We start from the raw sequence: 23,142 nt of genomic DNA on the forward strand, positions 1-23,142 counted from the left end.
TCTACTGTTGTTACAGGAAAGAGCTTCCCTGTGTGTCTGCTCCACAGTGTGTTATACGGTAATGAAAGATTTGGTGCTTTGACATGACAAACTGCTGACCATACCCATTCTACCTTCAGAGATCCTTCTGCAAGTTGAAATTTCCCTGTGTCCATAAGCCACCTATTATTTTCAACCCGTCCTATTCTGAGAAGCACAAATATCCGAAACAAGTGTAGAAACAAGGCCAGGCAATCTTCTTCTTGGCATTAACCTCAACCTAGTCCTCTTATAACCTCAACAAATGCCGTGCTAGGGCATCTTTCTTCCCTAAGCAGTAGAGCTCACCAGCTTTTGCAGTCACCCTGCACAGCTGTGCTTTGGGCCCTGACTTTTAAGGGATGGTGTTGCTATCTTGAAAAGTGCTTTCCCAATGAATATCAAATGTTCTCAGTCTGGCAACCTGAATGTCAGGCAGGCACATGCTTTTAGAGAACTGCAAGTAATAAAAATATAGTTAAATGTAATTTCTGATCATTTTTTGTCAGCTTCTTCCTCTCCAATCTCTTAATTTGTTTCTGCGTGCCTTCTCTTCACTCCAGCATCCCTTACATCAGAAAAACTTCCCTTATCTTCACACCTGCTAGGCTGTACCTCACCCATCTATATGCCTCTAAGAGGCTTATGATAAAAACACTTCCACTGGATTATGGTGCCCACAATATGCTATAAAGGTGTCTCATGATGCAAGTATCTTATCTGCTCAGTAAAACATGATGTTTGAATTGTTACTTAGTGGTGGATAGCACTAAATAACAGAAGTTAGTACTAGAAATGAGTAAGTGCTAGTTTTGAGCAAGAAGCTCCTGATCTCTATTTGAGACCATGTTCAAGTTGGTATTTCTTGTTTCAAATTGAAACCCCAGAAATTTATATGACCTCCCCATAATTTAGGGACCATGAAAATTAATGTATGAAGTTCAAATACCCACTGCCTGCGGCTGTTGAGACCACGTGTGATAATCTGTTTACTGAAGTCTAAGGAAAAATGCAAGCTGCAAGTGAAAACACGTCTGCTGTGGAGCAATGTTGGGGGGGGAATAGCATATGCTTGGTGACATAACTATGAGAATGCTTTTCAGCTTATACCCCCAGTGAGTTTATCTTGACATGTAGACCATTGCTAATGGCTCTTCAGATCAAGGACACCTATTTGCTTTAACATTCAAAAAGTTATGTGGAGAAGCTAAGTACACCTCTTAAAACCTGCAGTGTAGAAGAGGGTTTGAAAGTCTATACTTTGTAATTCTCAGCCTCTGGAAAAGAGGAGGTTACAAGCCTTGTCTGAGGCTACTGATGAGAGCAGTAATTTAACTGCTGCTAGAGCTGGTGTGGGTGCTGTGGCTGGTTCTGTGAGCATGGAGGTGCCTTCTGCCTGCAGCAGAGAGAGGTGGCTGCAGTGAGATTGCTGACTGGAGGCTTAGAAGATACGGCCTTTTGCACCACTGACTGCCATGAAACAATACGGAAATGTTTGTTTAATAAGGACTGTAAAATGTCCCAGGCACTCAGGACTCTTAAGTACTTTCATACTTTCAGAGGAACTTTTTCTGGCAAACTTTGATCATATTAAATAAATTTCCCATGATATCATAATGCTCCATTTGTTATAAATGTGCTGATTTGCGGATGTGCAATTAGCTGACTCAAGCAAAAAAGCATTATAGATATCCTGTGTATGAAGTGGCAGTTTATTTCTCTCCATATGGTCTATAACTTGTTCCGTGCTGCTTAACGTGGGGTCTGGGCTTACTGCCCATTGCTCATCACAGTTTATAGAGAGGAAAATTGAAGGCAGCCACAGAGTTAATTCTCTGCAATACAGTTACTTCCTTAATGCAATACCTAAGCTGTTTGCATCAGCCGAAATAGAAAGTCCCCTTGAAAGCAGGTGAGCCTCCACTGTTCCCTCTGCAGAGTGAGGGAGTGGAGGTGAAATCAGCTTAAGAAAGAGCACTGCATGAATTGAGAATCAGGGGCTTCCCAGCAGGAAAAAATAGGGCTCCCCAACTCTTGTATATCTCAGGTCCTTTAAAGGATTTTTTTTCCCAGCCATATGTTTATTTGTCACTACTTGAATGGACCTATACCAAGGGTTAAGTCTTGTCTCTTTTATGGCAAAACTTTCTTGGACCTCAGCAGTGTTAGTATTGCATCCTAAATTAACAGTCTCAAGAGGATTCTCATTTGTAAAATATGCTCAGTGCAGGAACAGTTGTTTTGCTGTCAAAATGGCAGTTAGCACCTTAGTTCACTGCACATTTTTAATTCTTGTAATGCTAAGTAAGTATATTCTACTCTCCAGTATCTCTCCTGCTCCTTTAAAATGAGTGAAGAGCATGCAAAAAAGATATTTGAGAGATCAATAGCATATATTAACATACAGGGTTAAACTTTCTGAGGACAAGAATTTTTTTTTGTCTCATCAGCATGTTTAGCAGTTGCAAATCTCAGTGTATGAAGAAATGTCTTACATTCAAAGACTATTAACAGCTGTGAAATTAGTTTTGCAAATCTGAATATATAACTGCATGTTTTATATGCTGTTATGTAGCATTTGTGCATATATTCATACGTCTTGTAGTTTACAAAATTTGAGTATACAGTTTCAATGTGAACTGAAAGGGCTCAGACAAATGAATTTCTAACAATTATTAAGACTAAACTGTGATGTGATGTATGAAAGCTTTGCTTGTGCTTTGCTTCATTTGTTTCTCAAGGACTCCTGACTCCGCAACTGTTTCCTTAGGTCCCTTTGTCTGTTTAGGTAAGATTGAAACGCTCGTTAGGCTCCCTACGTAAATCACTGATGGCAGACTCAAGGCCTTCAGTGGGCACTTGGGCAACTCCTAGAATGAGTTAAGGGGGGCTCTAACAAAGAGACACAGAGACCTGGCTATGGGGAAACTGATTTTGCTGACTTAGGAGGGAGACACCTGGACTTCACAGCGCATGCTCTGGAAAGAGGGTCAACTAGCCAACACTGTGAAGAAGACTACTTACTTCTTCCCCTGACCACCGAAGACCCTCACCCTATTTTCACTACGCATGCTCGGATTATGCAAATGAATTCTGGGAACTCATTATCATAAGACACCCCTTTCTAGGAAATCTAATGAATATGTATGATTTGTGTGTATGTAAGCTGATGTCCCTTGCTAATTCTTGGGAGCCCTTATGGTGGAGAATCCCCAGGGTGACCCCAGCGCTGCCAATAAAAGAATACCTGCTTAACAGTTCTATTGGATTCTGACTGTTACTAGGATTCTGACTGTTGAGTTAATTTATTTGTTTCAGAACTTTCAGATTTCTTAATCCTGAGGTCATTAAACAAAAGACATTGCTATATGCAAATTTTGAATTTTGTGCAATATAAGATGCCTCTTGCGAGTAACACTGAATTAAAAACAACCCATATACATGTATAAAAAGTTATTTGGCAGGTGTGAAATATGTGCTTAAGAAAAAATGTTTTAATCTGTCATAGCTCTTAGGTGGTTACAGTTTTATTTTCATATTATGCATGTAATGGTCTTTTTTGAGTGTACCAAACACATTCTACAGTGCATCATTTCATTCTTAAAAATTAACTCTCGTGTATTTGGAGATGAGTCATTTTGAGGCTGAGATGCTCACCTTTCTGTGTTCAGTCTGTAGCTCTAAGGATTGAAAACAGATAACATTATTGTCTTACACAAATCATGTTTCATCTGGTAATGAAACTCCAAAAGAAAGCGAATACAGTACTTGGACATCTTTGGAACACCAAAGCCTAGTACGTGGCCAGCAGACGTGCTGCTTGGAAACCTAAGGGAATATTCACATAATTGCAACTAAAGACTGGCTTCTGTGTTCAGGAATCCTGATCTTCTCACACAGATCTCGACACATGACTGAAATAATCTGTTTATCCAACATATGGTCCTTTGTGAGGACTGGATGGAAATCAGCTACTGCGTCTTATTTGTCATTTGTCCCAGAGCGCTGTTTCCTTCTAAGTGCTCCCTTTCTAGTCCAGGGCTATGGAGGCATTTTAGCAATGCAGAAGGGTGATTAGAGGCACTTCTGCTGGAATGTATGCTGTAGTGCTTAATGAAATTAATTTGGCTTATGACGGAAGCACTGAGAGGCAGTGCTGGGCTTTGTCCTGCTCACTGTCACTGTTTCCCAGCATGACATTGGATATGTCAGTAGTGACCTGCTCTTTGCTGTGCTTTGGGCATGCACAGTGCTAGCAGGAGCTGAGGGGAGGCTGGGAGTTTTCAGGTGCACTCAAAGGTATTTGTGTCCTGGAGAACCAAATCTTTAATACCAGATTATTCTAGTTGATATTATCATAGCTGATATTTGTATCTAAGGAGAATCATATCTGCTTGGTTTAGCGGGAAAACTATTCTGACAACTGAGTGCTGTCTCGTTCCCCCCAAATTAGTGACCATATCTAGCCCAGACACTTGAAATCAGAGAAATAAAAAGGCTGCTCAGATCTTTCCTTAGTCCATCTTCCTGCATCCCTCTGCATCCCAGTGTGGCTGATCTGGGCAATTAGTGATTTGAGTACATAGTTATTTGGAGATGCATTTTTCTAATACATGCAGTAAAGTAGCGTTTACACAGACAAACTCTACAATAATAGTCTAGGCAGTTTATGACCTATACAGAGGAACTGCTACTTGACTCCAAATAAAGTCTTAAATTCATGAAAAGTAGGATTTTGAATGAAACAAGGTAGTGCCCAAAATCCACCCAGATCTCAAAGCAGAAGGGTGTAGTATCAGGAGAATGCAGCCAAATCAAAATCCCAGAAAAGTGATCATAAAGTGTTTTGTTGAACAGAAAGAAAGACATTAAAAAAATACAACTGAAAAAGCTTTGCTTAAATGTCAGCAAGAACTTTATTTCTTGTTGGATTTTAAAATTCCCCATCAGTTGAAAACCGAAACTCTTCAAGTCATACAGAGATTTGCTGCAGAGGAATCAGAAGCTGCAGCTGAACAGGCAATGCAATAGCAACCATGAGATCAACCAGATTTTGACACCCATGTTTTTACTAGGTGCCATTTCACCAGTAGTTTCTGCAGGTCTTTCAGTTGAACCATGAAAGCAATCTTTTATAACAGGAAAACCAGTGAACATGAAAAGCACTCTGCTCCTCTGCTCAGGTAGAACAGCATTTATAACCTTTTCTCCCCAACAGAAACTGCACTGAAGAGTTTATGCAGCTGGTGTTCCTTGCCAAATTCAGCCTATTTCTTACATTACTCTCTTCTTGCTGTATTAAAAAGGGATCTAAGTTTATTCACATGTATGTTGCACTTTGAAATCACTGCAAGGGTGTGAGGAATTGTGTGATCTCCTGAGGACTGGTCTCCTCAGGGCTCTTCAGATTTTTCTCTCATTAGCGGAGACTTCAGAGCCTCCAGTGCCAATGCCCAGAGAAAGCTCATGTGCATGGGATGCTACATGCTGCCTCCATGGTAGAATCATGGGTCCTTGCTGTGTTTCCAGCAGGTCTTCAAGAGCTGAATGGCTCCACCATTTGTGGGGTGCTTTGGGAGGTTATCTGGGTGCCATGGCTGCTCCAGGTCGAGTTCAGGCAGATGGGCAAAAGAGATCAAAGTAGGTGAGAAAGATAAGATTTTGTGCAATGGTTTAGAGGAGGGAGGTAGTTCATTTACATTACACTTTAGGGAACTGGGTTCAGATTAGGTAACACATCCGTTCCTGGTTTGTGCAATGCCTGGGTGGGCACAGAGTGGCTCAGCAAAATGCCGCAGTGACACACAAGTGGGCGTGAACCCTCCTTCCCCCTTCCACATGCTGATCCCGCACTACCTTCCTGGGATCATGTTGTGGGATGGCTCAAGTAATGCCATGGGAGAAGTATTTTCTTAAGCATGTGTTTTAAAAAGTTCTATTAAGGTAAAGGACGTAAAGTCATTAATGGTCAGGGAGTGCTTGTGATGGCCTGAGCTAGGGAGAAGCAGTTGGGGTCTGTCACAGTCCAGTGGGTTTATTCTGCAGCTGTTTGCATTTTGTGTTTGCACTGTCCGTGTTTGTATAATCAGAGGTAAAAGGTGATGTATTTAGACATGTTAAGAGAACTTGTGAGCACACTGACAGAAAAGCCCTGAAGATAATTTAATGTGAAAATGGGAAAAAAACCCAGCTTTCTCTACTTGCAGTTAGACCACAGCAGGGTCCTTCTGGTTCTCCCTGTTGTGTTCTCCTGGCATTAGTTCTTCCTCTGCTGTTAATCTCCTCATGCCATAATGCACCTGTACCCTGAGGTGACACTGGGAAGACTAGACAGTGTTCGCAGGATGTTTACATCCACATGTACAAGTTTGCCAAACCAAGGAATAGGGAGAAAAGAAGGATGATCTGTCTCAAGGGCCTGCCACCTCTGAGAGGTAGCCCATCAAAACTACTTCAGTTCTACCCCAGGTGAGGTCACACTAAAGTATTAATTTGCTGTTCTGCTCTCCAAGACCTCCACTCTTTTTGCTGCAATATTTTCAATTATTATTTCTAAAGTTGTGATGTTTCAATTTGTGTTAATAAGCCATCTTGCTGCCATAGCCAAATGGCAATGCCCAGTTAACAGAGCAGCAGAGCAAGGAAACCTGGAGAGATAGCAAAGGAGGTGGAAGAATTACTGCAGGGAAAAACCAGCCTCCCTGTTAATGAGAACATGGATGCATGCAAACATGTATGTAGGCAGCTCATGGCAGGATGGAAACAAAAGCTTGTAGTCTCTCAGGGTTCTCCTGTGGGCACAACTAAGGAGGCTTAGTTTTGCAAGGCACTCCAATTAAAAAAGTGACAGGATGGTAGACAGAAGTAACTGTCTGAAAGGCAGTAGTGGATGGCATGTCTTCTACAGCAGAAGCCGTGAGATATAACCATACTGCTTATGGCTGTGATCTCCACAGTGGTTACTTTAAGCCAAATCCCACATGCTGTTTGTGGGAGGCTTAGCGTGGGACAGGCAGGCACGCAGGTTAGAGGTGACCCAGTCTCATCTTTGCTGTCTCCAGGTACCAGCTGGCTGGGGGCCTGTCGCTCCGGAGCCAAACGGGGGCTCTCCCACCCGCTGGTGGTGGAAGGAGGGCACGCACTGCTTACATACCCCTTGGAGCAAATTTTGTCTTGTTTTTTAAATGTTGGAGATTTCTCCTGTGTCCTCCTATAAGCTACTTGATCAATTACCTCCTTCTGTGAAGATGTATTTCTTAGTTCATGTATTTCTGGTGGTGCCCCAAGTAGGGTGACAGGGTTGGAGAGCAACCACAAAAAATCTTTCACTCTGGCTGGACCCCGAGTTAGCCAGATGTAAGGCAGCTCCCATCCGAAAGCTGTATTGCCATGGGAGATGAGAGTGAGCATGCAGTATTGTGGGCACCACCCCAATTCAAGTTTTGGGCTGGAGCTGGCCCCAGCCAGCCAGCAGGCAACACCAGGTTGACGGCAAGGTGGAACAAGGGCCCTTGGTACTGCTGGGGCCCCTGGGTTTGATTCTGCACCGTGCAAACGCCCATGCCATGAATGAATAATAGCAATTTTTTCTGGGTCTGAGGTTTGTTTGCTTTTGCTTTTTCTTGGACCGTGAACCCATGCCTTGAGAAAATAAGCAGAATGTTTTTACTATCTGTGCCACCAATGGAGCAAAGGCGATGCATCTAATCTTAATCTATATTGTTTGGACTTTTGTTCAGTAAATCAGCTGTACGAAAGAATACATTTCTTCTTTAAAGTTCCTTCCCCGCCCCTGCTGTACAAGTAAGTGTGACTTCCTGCCCTCCTGCTCTCTTGATAGCGCTTCCCTTTCCTGTTTTGGTTATAAGCCTTCATAGAGACTCCTGGCTTGTCTCCCTGCCAAATTTGTCTTCTGCTCAGTAATCAGGTGAAATAGCCTATTTGGGTTTAAGCACAGGTGCCGGACTTGAGCGTATACTCCTGACAGGACTTCCTCGATGGCAGGCACGTAAGTATCTGGGGACTATGCAGGATGGCAGGGAATTTGTTGGCCAGGGTTAATGTGACTAGATAAGAAGGAGAGTGTGTATTGTCATAAACACAGAAGGTCTGCATTTTAGTTATAGCCTCGTAGGATAATTTATAATTGTATAAAATGGTAATTAAGCTTTTATGGCAATGCCACATTAATATGGATCCCCTGGCAGTGAGGGAGAGGCTGACTTGACGGAGCGAGCCTCCTTCATTCCTGGTTTGCCTCTGTCAGCTCCAGGGGAATTGTCACAGGTTTATTTGCATTTCTTCTGGGATTGAAGGGAAACCATGGCAAAGCAATGCCAGCTTTAATGAAAGACCTTTATGTTGATTTCCTGTATTCACTTATGAGTCTGCCTCTCCTGGTTATTTGTTATGATTATGATCTTTGTTGAAGGTATTGTTCTCCTGAAATATGGATATGACTGGCCCATGAGTGAGAGCCCTCAGTCATGTATTTTCACTTGGCAGTTCAGTTTTGGATTTTGCATAATGCATATTTTACAAGACTAGTTACTTCTTGTTTTTATTTCTGTAATTTAAGGGTCAAGGGAAATAGTTTATATTAATAGCTACCTGATCTAGTCAAGTTACTTTTTTACTGGTTTTGACTAACTAACTGGGCTCATAATGTTTCCCCAGGACATTTATTTGATTTATTTTTAGGAATTTCTAAACATTACCTTGATATTTATTTTTGGGAACTCCCAAAGCATGTCTTCAAGGTGGTATGCAAACTCTGAAAATGAATCACACTTCACTGCAGAAAGACATGTTGTGTGAATTAAAGAGTTATTGGAGCAGTGGAGATTCTCCATTAGGAGACAACAGTGGCCCAACCTTGTTGGAGCAAGTGGAAGTTGAAGGAAAAGTTTCCTGGAGCATGGCATAGCTCTGGAAGTCTGACTGCCTGGCAGCAATGGCACTTCTCTGAATCACTACACTTCCTCTGTGAAGTGCCTTTTGCAATGCAGTTCTCTAAAAGCCTTTTTTTAAGATGTTGAGTTGAGATACTGATGACTGGAGTTCCCCTTAGAATCATTTGAATTCTTATGCTTCAGTTTGCAAAACGTACCAGAAATGTGATGGGTTAAAATTAACTCCACCACGTAGTTTCAAAATCTCAGCAACATAAACTAAGATGTGCTGACCTGCAAGGGCATCAATCTGTGCCCCTAAATCTCCACTGGTTGGCAGATGTGCTATTTAAGTGCTGTGGTGAACACTGAGAGGTCAGGGCTCTTCGGGGACTTTTGCTGGCGGTGCTGAGGACTGAGCTGTTCTGGACTGATGCTCAGGCCCAGGTGGAACATCTCTTCCACTGCATTATCATTTTGCATACTTCATTTTTTTCTATTTCTACTCAGTTCTCCCATGCTCAAGAGCACTGAGGTGTGACAAAGGTTATGCAAGTTTCCCTGGTCATGTCAGGATTGCATGCATGTTCCCGAATTTAACAACTCATCTCCTAAAGTCCTGGCTTAGTGTAAGACCTGGGTGCCTCATAAACTGCCTCTGTTTTGGTTTCCAGCTGAAGTGTCTGCAGTGGATGTCTGCAATAGATACTGGTCATGGCAATTCCCACTGGGTATGCCAGTGTAATAAGGGAGAATTCAAAATTAATGTCTGACTGCTAACAGACGGAAGAGTAACTCTTAAATATTCTTCCGTGAGTGTTCATCTTACTCTTGTTACCACTGTTGGTACTAGTATTTCCATTTCCTGCTCTGTAAAATATGTATTTATCTTGCAGGTGTGTCATGACTTTATTTAACAGCATCAGTCATTTTGAGAGCTGCTTATGAAGGAGGCTTTGTATTTGTACTATTTTCTTGTAATTATTTAATACTGAACTGTTTAGATGCTGGAGTTTTAACAGTGGAGAAAGGTGATGGCCAGGCACCTACAGCAGGTGCTCAGTGCAATGCAACCAAAGCCCAGCACCGAAGGCAGGTCTTCAATGTGTACCTGCAAGCTGAGCAGGAGACCAAAAAATAGCAGCTTCCTGGGAACTGGGTTTCACTTCAGGCTGATCGGGGCAAGGACAGCACTTGTCATGAAGGTCTCTGCACAGGCAGGCACCAGGAGTGAGTGCAAATTGAGGACTTCTGACCACTGAATCCGTGGGTTGGTTTGTCAAGGGGTCCCAGGAAATGGGACTCAGAAAAGTAAATGGAGAAGGTGGTTGTGGCACCTCCATATTACACATGAAACTGTGACTGCTATTTTTCTAAATGTCTGCTGGAAAATATTCAGGCATCTGCATGTCACTGAGGATTGAAATCACCTATCTGGATGTAAAGTCCCTATGGGTTTCCACTGTCCTTTAGTCTGATCAGTGGCTAAATGCTATTATTTCATTATGAGGTTTTGCTGCATTGCTGAGGAAATAAGGTTTTCAGTGCTGTGGGACAGAGGTAGGGTGAACGATGGTGACACCGACTGTCCTGTGGGTTTGGTTGCAGAGGGAAATGGACTTTGAAAAAGGAGGTCCCGGAAGGAGTCACAATCATGGCTGATGTTGTGTTGGAGAAAGGAGGCTCCCAACGAGAAATGGGGTCATGAGCAAAGCTGATGGTGAATCTCTGCTGGGAAGGCTGGAGGGCCACTGCACTCCAGCAGGTTTTATCTGTAATGAGCACAGATCTCAGATATGGTCTGTATGAGCTCAGGTGACCTTACTGACTTGTGTTCAGAGGGTTTCACAGGTTTTTTTTCTGTAAATCCAGTTGTTAGACAGAAATGTCCACTTCTTTCTATAAAGATTACTACTGAAACACTTCCCTGCATCCCAGTCATTATTATATTTGTTGTAGCGAAACCAATTAAAATGTTTAGCAAATTAGTCCGTTAGGGTTTGTAGTATACTTTAAATGCTGCAGGAACATGACTTGTAGCTTACTAATTTTGAGGTTAACACAGATATGTACCACACAGACCACACGTCTCCATATACAGGGTTTTGTATTTATGTTAGCTGTTTAAGCTGACATTAAAAGAATTCTGTCAGCTGCTTAAATCAGCATCAGCATCTATTTCTTGCACGTCAGGTTTAACCACACAGCTGTGACTTTCTGTGCGCAGATTCAGTGGACAAGTAGAGTGAGATGTGTTAAATGGCTTGTGAGTTATCTCACATGTTCTGTGTGCTGAGGGCTGGGATAACCCTGAGCCATGGCAGGCTTTGTGCAGGACCACGGCTCATAGGTGGGCTCAGTGACTCAGTACCACACTCTGCAAAAGTCTTATTCATAAGAAGATACCTTGTAAGTAGAGAAAACAGGTCAATGAAGGAGCAGTGCAGCTTGGCCTCTCATCTTTTTCTCAGTCTGGGACAGGAGAGAAAAGCCTTGGAGACCCTCCAGAGCCTCTCTAGCAAAGACTTGCCTCCAACCACTATGGTTTACTCCCTTTTTCCTCTTTATTCTCTATGCCAGGTCTTCTGTGGTTCAGTTTTGAGCTTTTTGCTCAAATGCATATGGATAACCTGATGGGCTAGACAGAGTGAAGCAGGACTTTTCCCCAATCCATGGGTCCTCGACTCCCAACCTCCACAGTCATTTCTCTCATTTCATTCCCCCTCTATGTTTCCTTGTCCTATTTAATTACTTGCAGTCAGCCATGTAATGTCAAGCAGCCTCATTAAGTCTCATGTGATAATTCACAAAAAAGACAACTATTTTCCCTAAGACTCCTTGTGTTATCTTTTCCACACTCCTTTGTGGCTCTTTTTTGGGTATGAGTCCTTGCTAATAATAAATTTTCTAAAAGCCAGGAAGAAAGGACTGCAATTTTCAAGTTCTGCACAGGCAGAAGAGGTGAGACATTTCTGCATTTCTTCATTGCGGCACTGTCTCAAAGTGCAGCCTCATTGCTACCCCCAGCTGCTCTCTGCGAACTCAGTATTCTCAGTACCTTAACTGGTACCTTTAAGCTTGATGTGACTCATTTGAGGCTGGAAGTGCTGCTGACACCATAGCTAGCAAAGCAAGAAGGATAAAACAAACCTGTGTGGCCAGCCCAAGCATGCCATGCAGCCCAGGTGCTGTGCTTGGCCACCCACTCTCACCAAGGCTGGACAAGAAGAAGGGTCAAAGCTGACCCTTTCAAGAAGGGTTGACTCCAAATTAGTTAATCTGCTAATTTGTGAAGATGAATCCGAAACAGAAGAGATGGAAGACAGTGGGTCAAAATGGGTTACACAAAATTAAGTAAACAGTATCATCTGAAAACATTATTTCTTTTAATTTATAGTTTTGTAATACTGAAACAATATTCTATAAATCTCAACAATGAATGCTGGATTTTAGGTACGAGCTGGGGATGAAGGATTTCCCAGTGCAGTCTGATTCCATCAAATACGAAGTTAAGCAGATTTGCTTTAACTTCAGGCAAACAAGTGGTCCTGCTGCAGAGGTTTGCCATCCCACAGATGTAAAGCACTGAGGAGAAAATGCTTTCAGAATAGACAGGGGTGGATATTAGGATTTGGATGTAAAGGGGTCCCTAAGAAGAACCCCTTCCTCTCCACATATAAATAAGATGTCTTAAATCTGTCCTAGAGCAAGTGTAGCTCATTTGAGTAGATGTATGTACAAACCTGAACAATGTTGTAATTATGGTCACTCCATGATGCTGGTTTTGTCTTTTTTACACATAATTGCCTGTGGTGGAAACCCAGGTGGATGAGTCTGACCACTTGCATGTTAACGTAACATAAAAAATCAATAAGGCAATTAGTAATACTTGAAAAGGTATGTGAAATGATGAATATTCTCCAACATATACCCATTTTCCAGTAACTTTTGTGTATTCTTAGGAAAATAAGGCAAGTTCTAGGACCTACACTCATATGACTTTGTGTATAAATACTGTTATCTGCCAGACTCTTCTCATGGAGAAGGAATGTGACCATGCACAGTAGTGTGACTAAAACCCATATTTATTACCTGTTGTGTGTAGTTGACATAAGTACCAATGGTATATCATCCAAAAAATAACAGAAGATTTTGCTGGAGCTTCATGAAACCAATGTTGCTTGATTTATGTTTAAAATAATGGACTCCACAGAGGGTAATAGAGAGGTTCTCACTGACCTTTGTAAGAGGAACATTTTCTGGGCTGTTTTCAGGGAAGCTTCTTAAAGTGGCAGTGGGGGAGTTCTCCTTTCTGTGGGTAGGACCAGTAGAGAATCTTCAGGCATAAAGAGTTACACCTCCATTTAGGGTGAGACAGCAAGCTAGCAAGGGGTCCCTGGGGGCATTTTAGGTTTTGAAAGATTGATGAAGTGCTTTGCAGGAAAGGATTCCCCTTGTGCTGTAGTTCTTTTATATTCTTTTCTGTTATTTCACTGGAGGCCAGATAACAGGCTTAATCCTGTTTCCATTTAAATGAATGATGAAAAACTTCCACTGACTGCAGGGAGAGCAGGGATTGAGCTTGATGTGTTGCTTTATGTTACAGTAACAATTGGTTGTCATGCATTAAATATTGCTCCTGGGATCTACATCCACGTTTCCATCATGGGGTTGTAGAGGGCTTCTTTGCTGCAGTTTTTATTGGCAGCAAAGTCTGGAGGCAAGTTGCTGTATCCCCTGGAATCTGGATATGGCATTGCGAATAACCCCAGGGTAAGGCCCCCATGGCTGTATAGTTAAGTATGTTCTTTTGTTGTAAGTATAATTTAATTAATTTTGACTAATTAAGGAGCCCATGGCAATTGTGTGTTCCAAAATTCATCTGAAATGGGGACAACATTGAGTTCCAGACTTGCTGTGATGAAACCAGTGGCGTGCTCTTGCTTACTTTAGTACAGGGAGGCTTGCAGCGACCGACAAGGCCTGAGGAGAAGGACCCGATGTCACGCTGTCTTGAGTGTGACTCTCCCAGGGACCGTGTTTTCTGGGAGCCCGCAGGCTCACTGGGCAGGGGGTTGCTATGGCCCCAGGCAGCTGATGCTTCCTCCACCTCTGGAGCTGGAGGTGGCACAAGACAGCTGGTAGCACAGGCTGGTGGGCACCATCCAGCCACAGGACTACACCAGAGATTATTTTTATTCATTCCACTTCCACATGGCAAAGCTAACCCAGTGTACCTGCCTTTTAGCTGGTGCATTTCTCTCCCATCTGTGAATCTGAGGCAGAGTGAGTGTCCCCAGGCATGTCTGAAGGACTCAGGCAATGCTGCCGCCGCTGCCAGTCTGCAGCTCTTGCACCAGTTGGAGGATTAGGCAGGCTGGAGTGAGCTCAAATCCCTCAGCTGCTAGTGTCAGATATGGAGAAGCTGCCACGAGACATTAGCTTACCTTAAAAAAAGGGATGGAGAGGTATTTGCTGGGTAAGTGCATCAGCAAAGGTGCAGCTGTTTCCGGGTATCTTGCATAACAAAGCAACAGCAACTGGTGGATCAGCTTGATTTTAAAAATTCTGAAGAACATAAATAAAATAATGTTTAGTCTTTCTGATCTGAATATATTACTCCAGTAACAATCTAGCTGTTTCCATGCGACATGATAAAAATACACTTTATTCTGAATTTTCTTACCTTGCTCTTTATAGAGATGTCTGCCAGCATTGTTGCTCCCTCTGTAAATGCTGTGAAGTTTTCAGGCTCTTACCCACAGCCTGGAGGAGGTTTGTGGGCTGCCTGGGGACTGTAAAAAGTGACTGATAAAATAAGCCAGCGTCAGTAGGCTCTAGTGTACAATGGGGGATGCATATTTTTGAGACCCACAAATCAGAAAATATTGAAAATTGCTGCTGTAATCTATCCAGATCTTCTTAATACTTACAGTAACGTGCTCCCTTTCATTAAAAAGATGACAGTGATGGGATCAAGTGGGTTTGGCTTTGCAACGGTTGGTATAATTTACAAGTGGTGTAATTTGGTGCTGTGGCAGTGGGGGGGATATGGTTTAGCACCACCCAGGAGCTTCTCGTGTATTTTGTGTGCAAGTGAGGCATTACTGAGGCAAAATCAAAGCAAAGAAGTATATGCAAGAGAAGGAATAAAAGGATTTGTGTGCAAAGTGGATTACCACTTGATATTGCATTGCCAAAAATTATTTAATATGGCTTGGGCTAAGGAAGGGAGGTATATATAAATATATATAGGTCTAAAGTTAATAGGACAGTCATGAACTTAAGATCTTCACAGGACATAAATCCTAACATTTTTATGTAGGCCTAACATGCAGTATTTGCTTGTTGGATATCCCTGTTGTTACATTGGAAGATCTCATATCTCCAAAATTTGGAGGATTCTTTTTTTTCTTCATCGGAACTCATATTTCCTCTGGTATAAGAAAAGTGGCTGGGAAGTCAGGAGAGTGGGAATGGAAGTCCTGATCAGTATTGACATGTCACCTCAACAGTACTTGCCAGGGGCATTTCTTGCACCTGAAAGGTGTGTTTTAGCATTAATCTAGTATATGTACATTAGTCACAAATATGCAAGCAAGAGGTAAAGAACTGATGAATTTCTGTGAATCTACAGGACAAAAATAGTTCTATATTAATGCTATACAAAATAATGGCAGACATTCATGGATTCCCCTTTCTCACTTTCTTTGCAACTAGGATGAAGGAAAAAAGAGTTCCTGTGTGTTTTGTACCGTGTATTCTTGGACTTCTAAGTGCGTCACTGGGTCTGGGTATTAGGCGTCAGCTGGATTAACATAATTGATTTCTTCAGTTTACCTAACGAGGCTTTTGGTTCAAGGTCTGCTTGCTTCCAGTTTTAAATGTGTAACTCAGCTGTGGATGTCACATTTATTTTGCCAGTAAGCTGTAAAATATTGGTAAGTTTTCACACAAATGTGAAAGACTTCACTTGCCAATAAGTACATAAAATAAATGGAGCATTCATACTGTTGGACAGTTTTCATAACATTTGTGTGATACAAGTTATTCCTTGGGGCCTAATATTTTTATATCAAATAGATTATCAGTTCAAAACAGCAGCATACTGGATGTTTTTTTAAGTCTATGAACACATACATGCCAGCTTTAATTTAACAGGCAGATTGCATTCAAAGGATTAGCAGATCTCTTACAAAACATATGTTGTAAGTAGTTCTGATAATTTCTGTTGTCTTTTTCCTTTAGATATTTTCAGTAGTATGCAGCAAATTCACTGGGTTTTTTTCCTAATTTTGGTTTTTTTGCTTTTCAGTGAACAGAGTATTTGCCAAGCCCGGGCTTCAGTTATGGTCTATGACGATACCAGTAAGAAATGGGTGCCAATCAAGCCTGGACAGCAGGGATTCAGCAGAATCAACATATACCACAACACGGCCACTAACACCTTCAGGGTAGTTGGAGTTAAACTGCAAGATCAACAAGTGAGTAACTGTATTGAATTTCCTGTAAATTAAACTTTGATCTCTTTTGATACCATCAGTTCTATACTTAAAGCAGTATAGCAACATTTCCTGCTCCCTGCAAGGTACCTGCTTACTCCAGTCATTCAGATTTTGTATAATTTTTTTGTGCACAGAATGTATCATAATTTACTGCTTATTTGCAAACAGAACTTTTGGTAAATGCCAGAGAGATTTTAATGCTATTCTTCCCCCTCCATTTTTGCTTGTGAAATTAATCTTACTTTGTTCTGCAGGTTTTGCTCTCAGCTCCGCCAAACTTATTTTTTGCTTGTTATTAATACAATATATAAAAAGAAAAAGAAATAAATCGTTCTGCACTGACTTCTTACAAAGTGTGATTGTTACATTGCTGTGATAAGTAAGTAGTTCCTCATAATGCATTTTCAATTCCTAGGTGCACACTGTGATCTGATTTGCAGCAGCCTAAGTCCGCAGGACCTCCTTGGGTATTATGGGGGTTATATGGGATTTAGATAATCAAAACTGGGATCAGACCCCTATGGGCCACCAAAGCACGGTGCTCAGTCCGGGGCTGCCATGGCGTGGCTCCGGGCAGCCTGGGTTGTGGGTGCACCAGGAGGTGCATGTCATCAGAAGCTCCATTACCAAATGTCGTGTTTAGACCCTAAAATAACAAAAATTTACTAGGGTGGAGTAGCAGTGCCCTACCATAGTGCCATTTGCATTTTAGAGCAAAAATTTCAGCATCAGGGACTCCCTCTGTGTGTTGGCGTGAGGCCGGTACGGCAGTGACAGCTCAGCCTGCCCAGGCTACCCACCTTCCACGCTCACCTTGAGCCCTCAAACTGGCAGAAGACTCAGGAAAAAGTGGGTGATTGATTTTCTTTTGGTTCAGAGAGTGGCGTTGCCTCCTGGGAGGATGTGATGAGCACCACAGCCAGGGTGAGATGAGCAAGGGCAGGGCAAGCCAAGCCAAGCCAAGCTGGAAAGCAGGAGCCGGGGCACCACCACCTCTCAGCTGCCACAAATGTTGAATTGACTGATCAGCTCATGGAAATGTAGATGATGTCCCTCAGCTGTCAGCTGTAATGATGCTTGGGCCGACTGGAAAAGTTAGTCAGGTTGCTTACTGGAAGTGTTAATGACTTTGTTACACTGTCCATATACACAGTCATCATTTTGAAGAAGAAAAAGCAGAATAGAAGTAGGTGGGACTTTGGAGAACATTGGTTTTCAGCAACTTGCAGTGCATTTTTGAAACATCAGCCATATTTTTTGTCACCGGTTTTATCCTTCTCAGTAGAGCAAAGGCAATGTATTAATGTAGTTCCATTTCAAAAATAGAAAATATTTTCAAAAATAAATGAAATACACTGACTTCTTAGTTGTGAAGGCCAGTACTGTTCTGTAACAGTCCGTGCTAGTTGTTTAATTTACATAGCCAGCAGGTGAATATAAATTATTTTCATGTTACTGCAATCTAAGATGGGTCTGAATAGCTGGTGTAAAACAAGCAAAAGTCATAAAGTCATAATGTAAGGAGAGAGTATGTACCAGAGTTCTGTCTTAATCAGAGTATACAATTTAAAGAGTAAGGTATATTGTGTTTGCTTGCAAATGTTCCTGCTTATGAAGAGGCTGCATACCATCTAAAAATCATCTCAATTCAGAAGGAAACAGGTAGAAGATTATATTTTTCTAGAGTTTAAAGATTAAAAATCCTCCCTCAAACAAACAAAAAAGTACACATTACCTTAGTCACTTAAAACTATCTAAATGAAAGTATTCACCTTAAATATGATTACAAAACTCCAGTATTATGTATAAAATAAATTCAAGGCAGCGTAGCATAGCAGGATTAAAAAAAAAGTTCTGAAAGTCTCAAGATTCACAATTTAATATATTTTATATGAATCTCACATGGAATCATAAGCTTGCTAAGCTTGCTAAGTATTTGCATTTAATGAGAACAAAAATGAATTTCAGTTGAAATAATTCTCTGTACAAGCCATTTCATGCTTACTCTCAGGCTGTGCTAAATCACACTGAAATTGATGTTTTAGTAAAAGCTATTGCTTTGCCAGGAAAGCCATACCTTTCTGAAAAGGACTGATCTTCAGCTAATATGTGATTTGGCATATAATGAAGCTAATGAACCTACACAGGTTTCCAAGAGTTGAGAAACTAGTTTAAAATAAGTAACACAACAATACCATGGAGGAACAATTTTAAGTTTTATTACACACTGTTTGACAAGGTGCAGACTAGAGTAATCATCATGACTTCACCTGTCTGCCTTTAATGTTTCCCTTTTAATTTTTGTTGGTTTATATTACACCTCTCATAATCTAATTTTCATCCTCTTTTTTTTTTTTTTCATATCTTCTTCTGTAGACTCTTTGTTCTTCGTCTAGCTGCCTTTCTGTTTTCTAGCCCTTTTTTGGTGCATGATACTGTCTTCTCATTCTGCTTACCTTATCTGTGTTTGTCTTCTTCTCTAGCTGACGGTGTCTAAAAAGCTCACCGCAGAGAAGTATGGTTTTTAGAGTGGCAGAACTTGAGCATCATTCTCACCACCAGGAAGTGGTCACCAGACCTCTTTTTCTCCTTATGTGTCTGGGTGACGTGCTCATTGCATGCTTGCATGCAGCAGCAGTGCTAAGTTACAGACCAGTGGTACATGAGTTCCCCTTCCTGCTCTGCACAGACGTGCACATTTGCATAGACTCATGCTGGCATGAGTGGTAATCTTCAGAAAACCAGAAGTAGACTTTTGAAGCTTTGAAGTAGCCACAGAGGCCAGAACTGGTTTGAAGCTAAGGCGAGATTGGTATTCAAATAGCTTGATATCATGAGCTTTGATGTTTCCTTGCAGCCTTCATTTTCTCAAAGCCCAACAGTTTCAAGCGAACAGTTTGCCCCCGTGTTGTGACTTGCCAGCTGTTATTGTAACCTAGCCTGTTGTAAAGGTGAAGTGTGTCAGCTTCAGTCACCATGTAAGTTCACCAAGCTAAAAACATAGAAGTGGTCCATCTCTATGGCTTAGCTGACAAGCAGTGGCTCCCCAGTTCAGAGTCCTGATGAACTGAGGGTTTGAAATCATTATTTTATATCAAGTGATTTCAGCCCATCATGATCTCATCACCAAAAGGCATGTGCTGAACAAATAGGCGGGGAGGAGGGTGCAAGTCAAAAGTGAATCATATCTCCAGAGGGTTCGGAGTTGATGTGGCTAAGAAGTGAATGTAAAAACAGGGCCTTGAGGAAGGTGGGATGTTTTATATTTGAGCCTAAGCCAACACTGAAACAGGGGCAGCATTCTTGGGATATAAAGTAAACCACATTTTTTGAAAAATAAAGAACCAATTAATCACTGCTGTAACTCATCAGAAGTGGGTCAGGTTTGGGCTTGCTTACAGAAATAAAGAATCTGGCCTCAACTGCAGCAGTTTTTAGCTGCTACACCATATCCTCCCTGTTTTAGCAATCATATGACTGCTCCCCATGAGAGGAGTCTGAGCGCTGGCGGTGTGGCAGATGCCGTGCTGATAACAAACTTCTGAACTATTTCATACTCTAGAGAGACAAGCAGATGTCTTGTTCTGGTTCAATAAGCAAAAGTATGGGCGGTAAGACTTGTGTGGGAGCTCTTCCCGTGATCTTGGTTGTGGTTACACCTCAGATGTGGTCCTGAGGCCCACTTGATCCCTTCTAGCCCCATTCCTGTGAGTCCTGTCAACCACCACCATCATCGCTGCTGGCAACTTACAACGCATCAGCCTACAGACTGCAGTCAAAGGGAAGGGAAGGGCTGCTTGGTTTTGAGCTTTTTAATAGATCCCAAAATTTCCTGCCTGCCACAGAGAGCCTACACATGAAACTGAGATGAAAGAGTGAAGGAGAGTACCAGGTAGAAGTGAAGTAAATCTTTTTTTAACTTTATAGTGATGGGAACATTGAAAGGTGTCAACATATTAATACTATGCACAAATGATCTGTGAAACTCCTTGCCACACAAGATCATTGAAATCCAGACTTTAACAGGGTTCAAAACAACGCAGACATTTATATCAGTAACAAGACTACTTTGTTTCAGGATAGAAAATACTAAAAGGGGTTGGAAAAGAAAAAAATAGACACATAAAATACCATGTTTCAGCTTTTAACACAAACTCTGGATGAAGAATTATAGGAAGAACTGTTTCTTATGGATAAATCCATTACTTACTGCTGCAAAACTTTCAGTAAGTTTCTCCAGTTCACCTATTACACACTACAACTGAAGATTAAAAGATGAACTGTTGGTCTGCTCAGCAAGGTGGATGCTATCTTACTGACATAGGAAGCTTTAGAGTAAAGATCCCTTAGAAACACCTGTAAAAAAAGAAACAACAACCTATGCTCCAAACAGGGAGACCTTCTTTATTTTAATTACTGCTCTGAAGCACTTGGTTATCATCACATGCCTTGCAGAGCCTCCACACCATCTGTACAAGATACCTTTGTGCACGCATTTTTAACAGTAGGAGAACACCTTCTCTTTTTTCTTTTTTCTAGAAACGTTAGCCAAAGGAGATAAAACGAAACTATGTTTCATTTCCCAGTTTTAAACTCTCTGTTTTAAGTTTGAAGACAAGGTATTACATCCTGATGATTACTGAATGCCAACATTCAAATTCTGTCTTTATTCAACTGAAGGGATCAAACCCTCAGAACAGAGTGGGTTCTCTGAGTTCCTTGGGTCAGTGTTCTGGGAAAGCAAATTTTGAACAGCTTACCTGACTTCTATTAAACGATTTTTGGCATAGGTTTTTACGATTTCTGTCTTTCATTATACAACTGCACTACACCCTCTGGTGCTTTTTGGACTTCAATAGTGCTGTACTTTGAAACAGAAGATTCTTTTAGTAGGTGAGAAGTATTCACTTTGCAAAGCCTGGTAGAAGCTCACAGTCTTTCTAAACATTTCCTCAAAGATACTGGCTGTGTCTTCCCTTGGTTAAGCTACTCAGAAGTGGTTGGAAGACTTAAAAATTGATACCTGTTAAGACTGTTTGGTTAGTCATCCAGGCATGAGTCTACTTGGTGCTCCAGAGACTCATTGAGTGTGAGCAACAGTACAGGCTCTCCCAATGCTCAGTGGTAGAATGGGGCTGATGTCACCATTTTTCTAGAGAAAAGGGCTATCTAAGCTGTCAGCTATAAGAGTGAGTTCATGGCTTTGCTGTGACCAGAGCGATGAGGTTTCCACAATGTTCTGGTTGGTGTGGGTGGCTTCCCATGCAGCATGCTGGTGATGCGGTTCCCATTTTCAGGGGACCAGCTCTTGGGAGCCTGTGTACCAAATGTAGGCTGCCTTGCATCTCCCTTTGGATCACAGGTCAGGATTGTCTCTATGAAATGTGGCAAAAAAAGCAATGTAGATCTGACTGCTGTCCAGTGCATTTACATGGAAACTTAATAATGATGTTGGTTTGAGAGCAACGCTTGGACCAGATACCTGATGTTCAGTAACCATCAGGATAATTTATGCCTAGAGCTAGACCAAGTAGTCAAAGACTATTTGCTATGTCACTGTTTAGTGCTGGCTTAAGTAAGTAAATGCATTATAGAAATAGAGTATACATGTAATTATCTACTGGTGTAGTGGCTTCTTTGCTAGTTTCCATAATTTTTTATATATTAATGTAGTATAGTTATCAGACATCTGTTAACTATCTATATCAGTGAGACAATGTCATCCTTCAAAAACAGGAATGTGTGAGAAGCAATTTGCTCCTTATGTATTAGTTGCTCATCTAATGTTTTTCTGCCAGTTTAAATTGGCAATCCACTGAAAAATCAAAACTCAGAGCTAGGAGTCATTCATCTTTGAAATTAGTTTTAAAACTCTGCTTTTATAATTTAGAAGAATTGTCAGTCATCTAGCAAAAGTACTGTTAATCTAATTAAATATGTTGGAGTTTTTAGATGCAGTAATAGTACTAACAGAAAACTTTCCAAAGTGATGGTCAATGAGACTGCAAAAAAGATGTATTGGTAGGTTTCCTGGTGTGTGGGATCCACCTGTAATAATAAATACTGTGTACGGCATCTATTTGTTACTTCCTCTCTGTTCCCTTGTATTCAGTTTTTGCTCCCATCTTACCAAGTCCCATATGGTAACACTCACACTAAGAGTGAGCTCCTGGACAGCATGCACCAAGGTCCCTCTTCCTACTCCTGTATACCAGTGTCCAGCCTGCCTAATTTACAGATGAGCCATACAAACTAGTTCGATGGAGGATTTCCATTGATTGGCTTTCAACAAGGACCAGAAATTGTGGGATTGTTCTGGCTCTTTATAAAACTCCAGGCAAAATAACTCCATTTGTAGAGACAATCTTGAATATTCAAAACCAGATTTGCTATATTTGAATAATGAACTTTGGACTTTCCCTGCTCATAATTTTAAGTTTCTCTGTCCCCAATTTCCTTCTGCCCTCAGCCTGTGTGGGCTGATTAAGAGGGAGCCTCTGTTTCCTACTCCTCTGTTTTCAACTGCACTGTGCCTGTTTATGAGAATAATTGTGATCCCTTCTGTTGGCATTTTGTTTCTTATATTTGTGTCACAACAAAGTGCCATTGTCAGTCCACAGATGGGTATCTCAGGGGTGCTGTCTGTGCCATGGGTCCTTCTGGTGTATCAGTGGTGCATGAACACTCCTGCCTCTTCACCTTCAGCTAGAGCAGCTTACACTTTTAAC

General features: G+C 41.5%; 1 protein-coding gene across 7 annotated transcripts in view; it reads left to right on the forward strand.

Annotated features, from left to right (window-relative positions):
• The window catches only part of EVL (Enah/Vasp-like), a 158,975-nt gene that overhangs the window by 64,998 nt on the left and 70,835 nt on the right, over nucleotides 1-23,142 (forward strand). For 6 of the 7 annotated variants that reach the window (XM_074868772.1, XM_074868775.1, XM_074868774.1 and 3 more), the window contains exon 2: nucleotides 16,225-16,393. In XM_074868772.1, the coding sequence (XP_074724873.1) occupies nucleotides 16,225-16,393 (169 nt within the window). Of the gene's footprint in view, nucleotides 1-7,898; nucleotides 8,027-16,224; nucleotides 16,394-23,142 lie in introns of those variants that run through there. The other variant, XM_074868771.1, reaches the window with a different exon arrangement.

This window comes from Strix uralensis, chromosome 4 (genome assembly GCF_047716275.1).
Source record: "Strix uralensis isolate ZFMK-TIS-50842 chromosome 4, bStrUra1, whole genome shotgun sequence".
In the NCBI taxonomy this organism is placed as follows: domain Eukaryota; kingdom Metazoa; phylum Chordata; class Aves; order Strigiformes; family Strigidae; genus Strix; species Strix uralensis.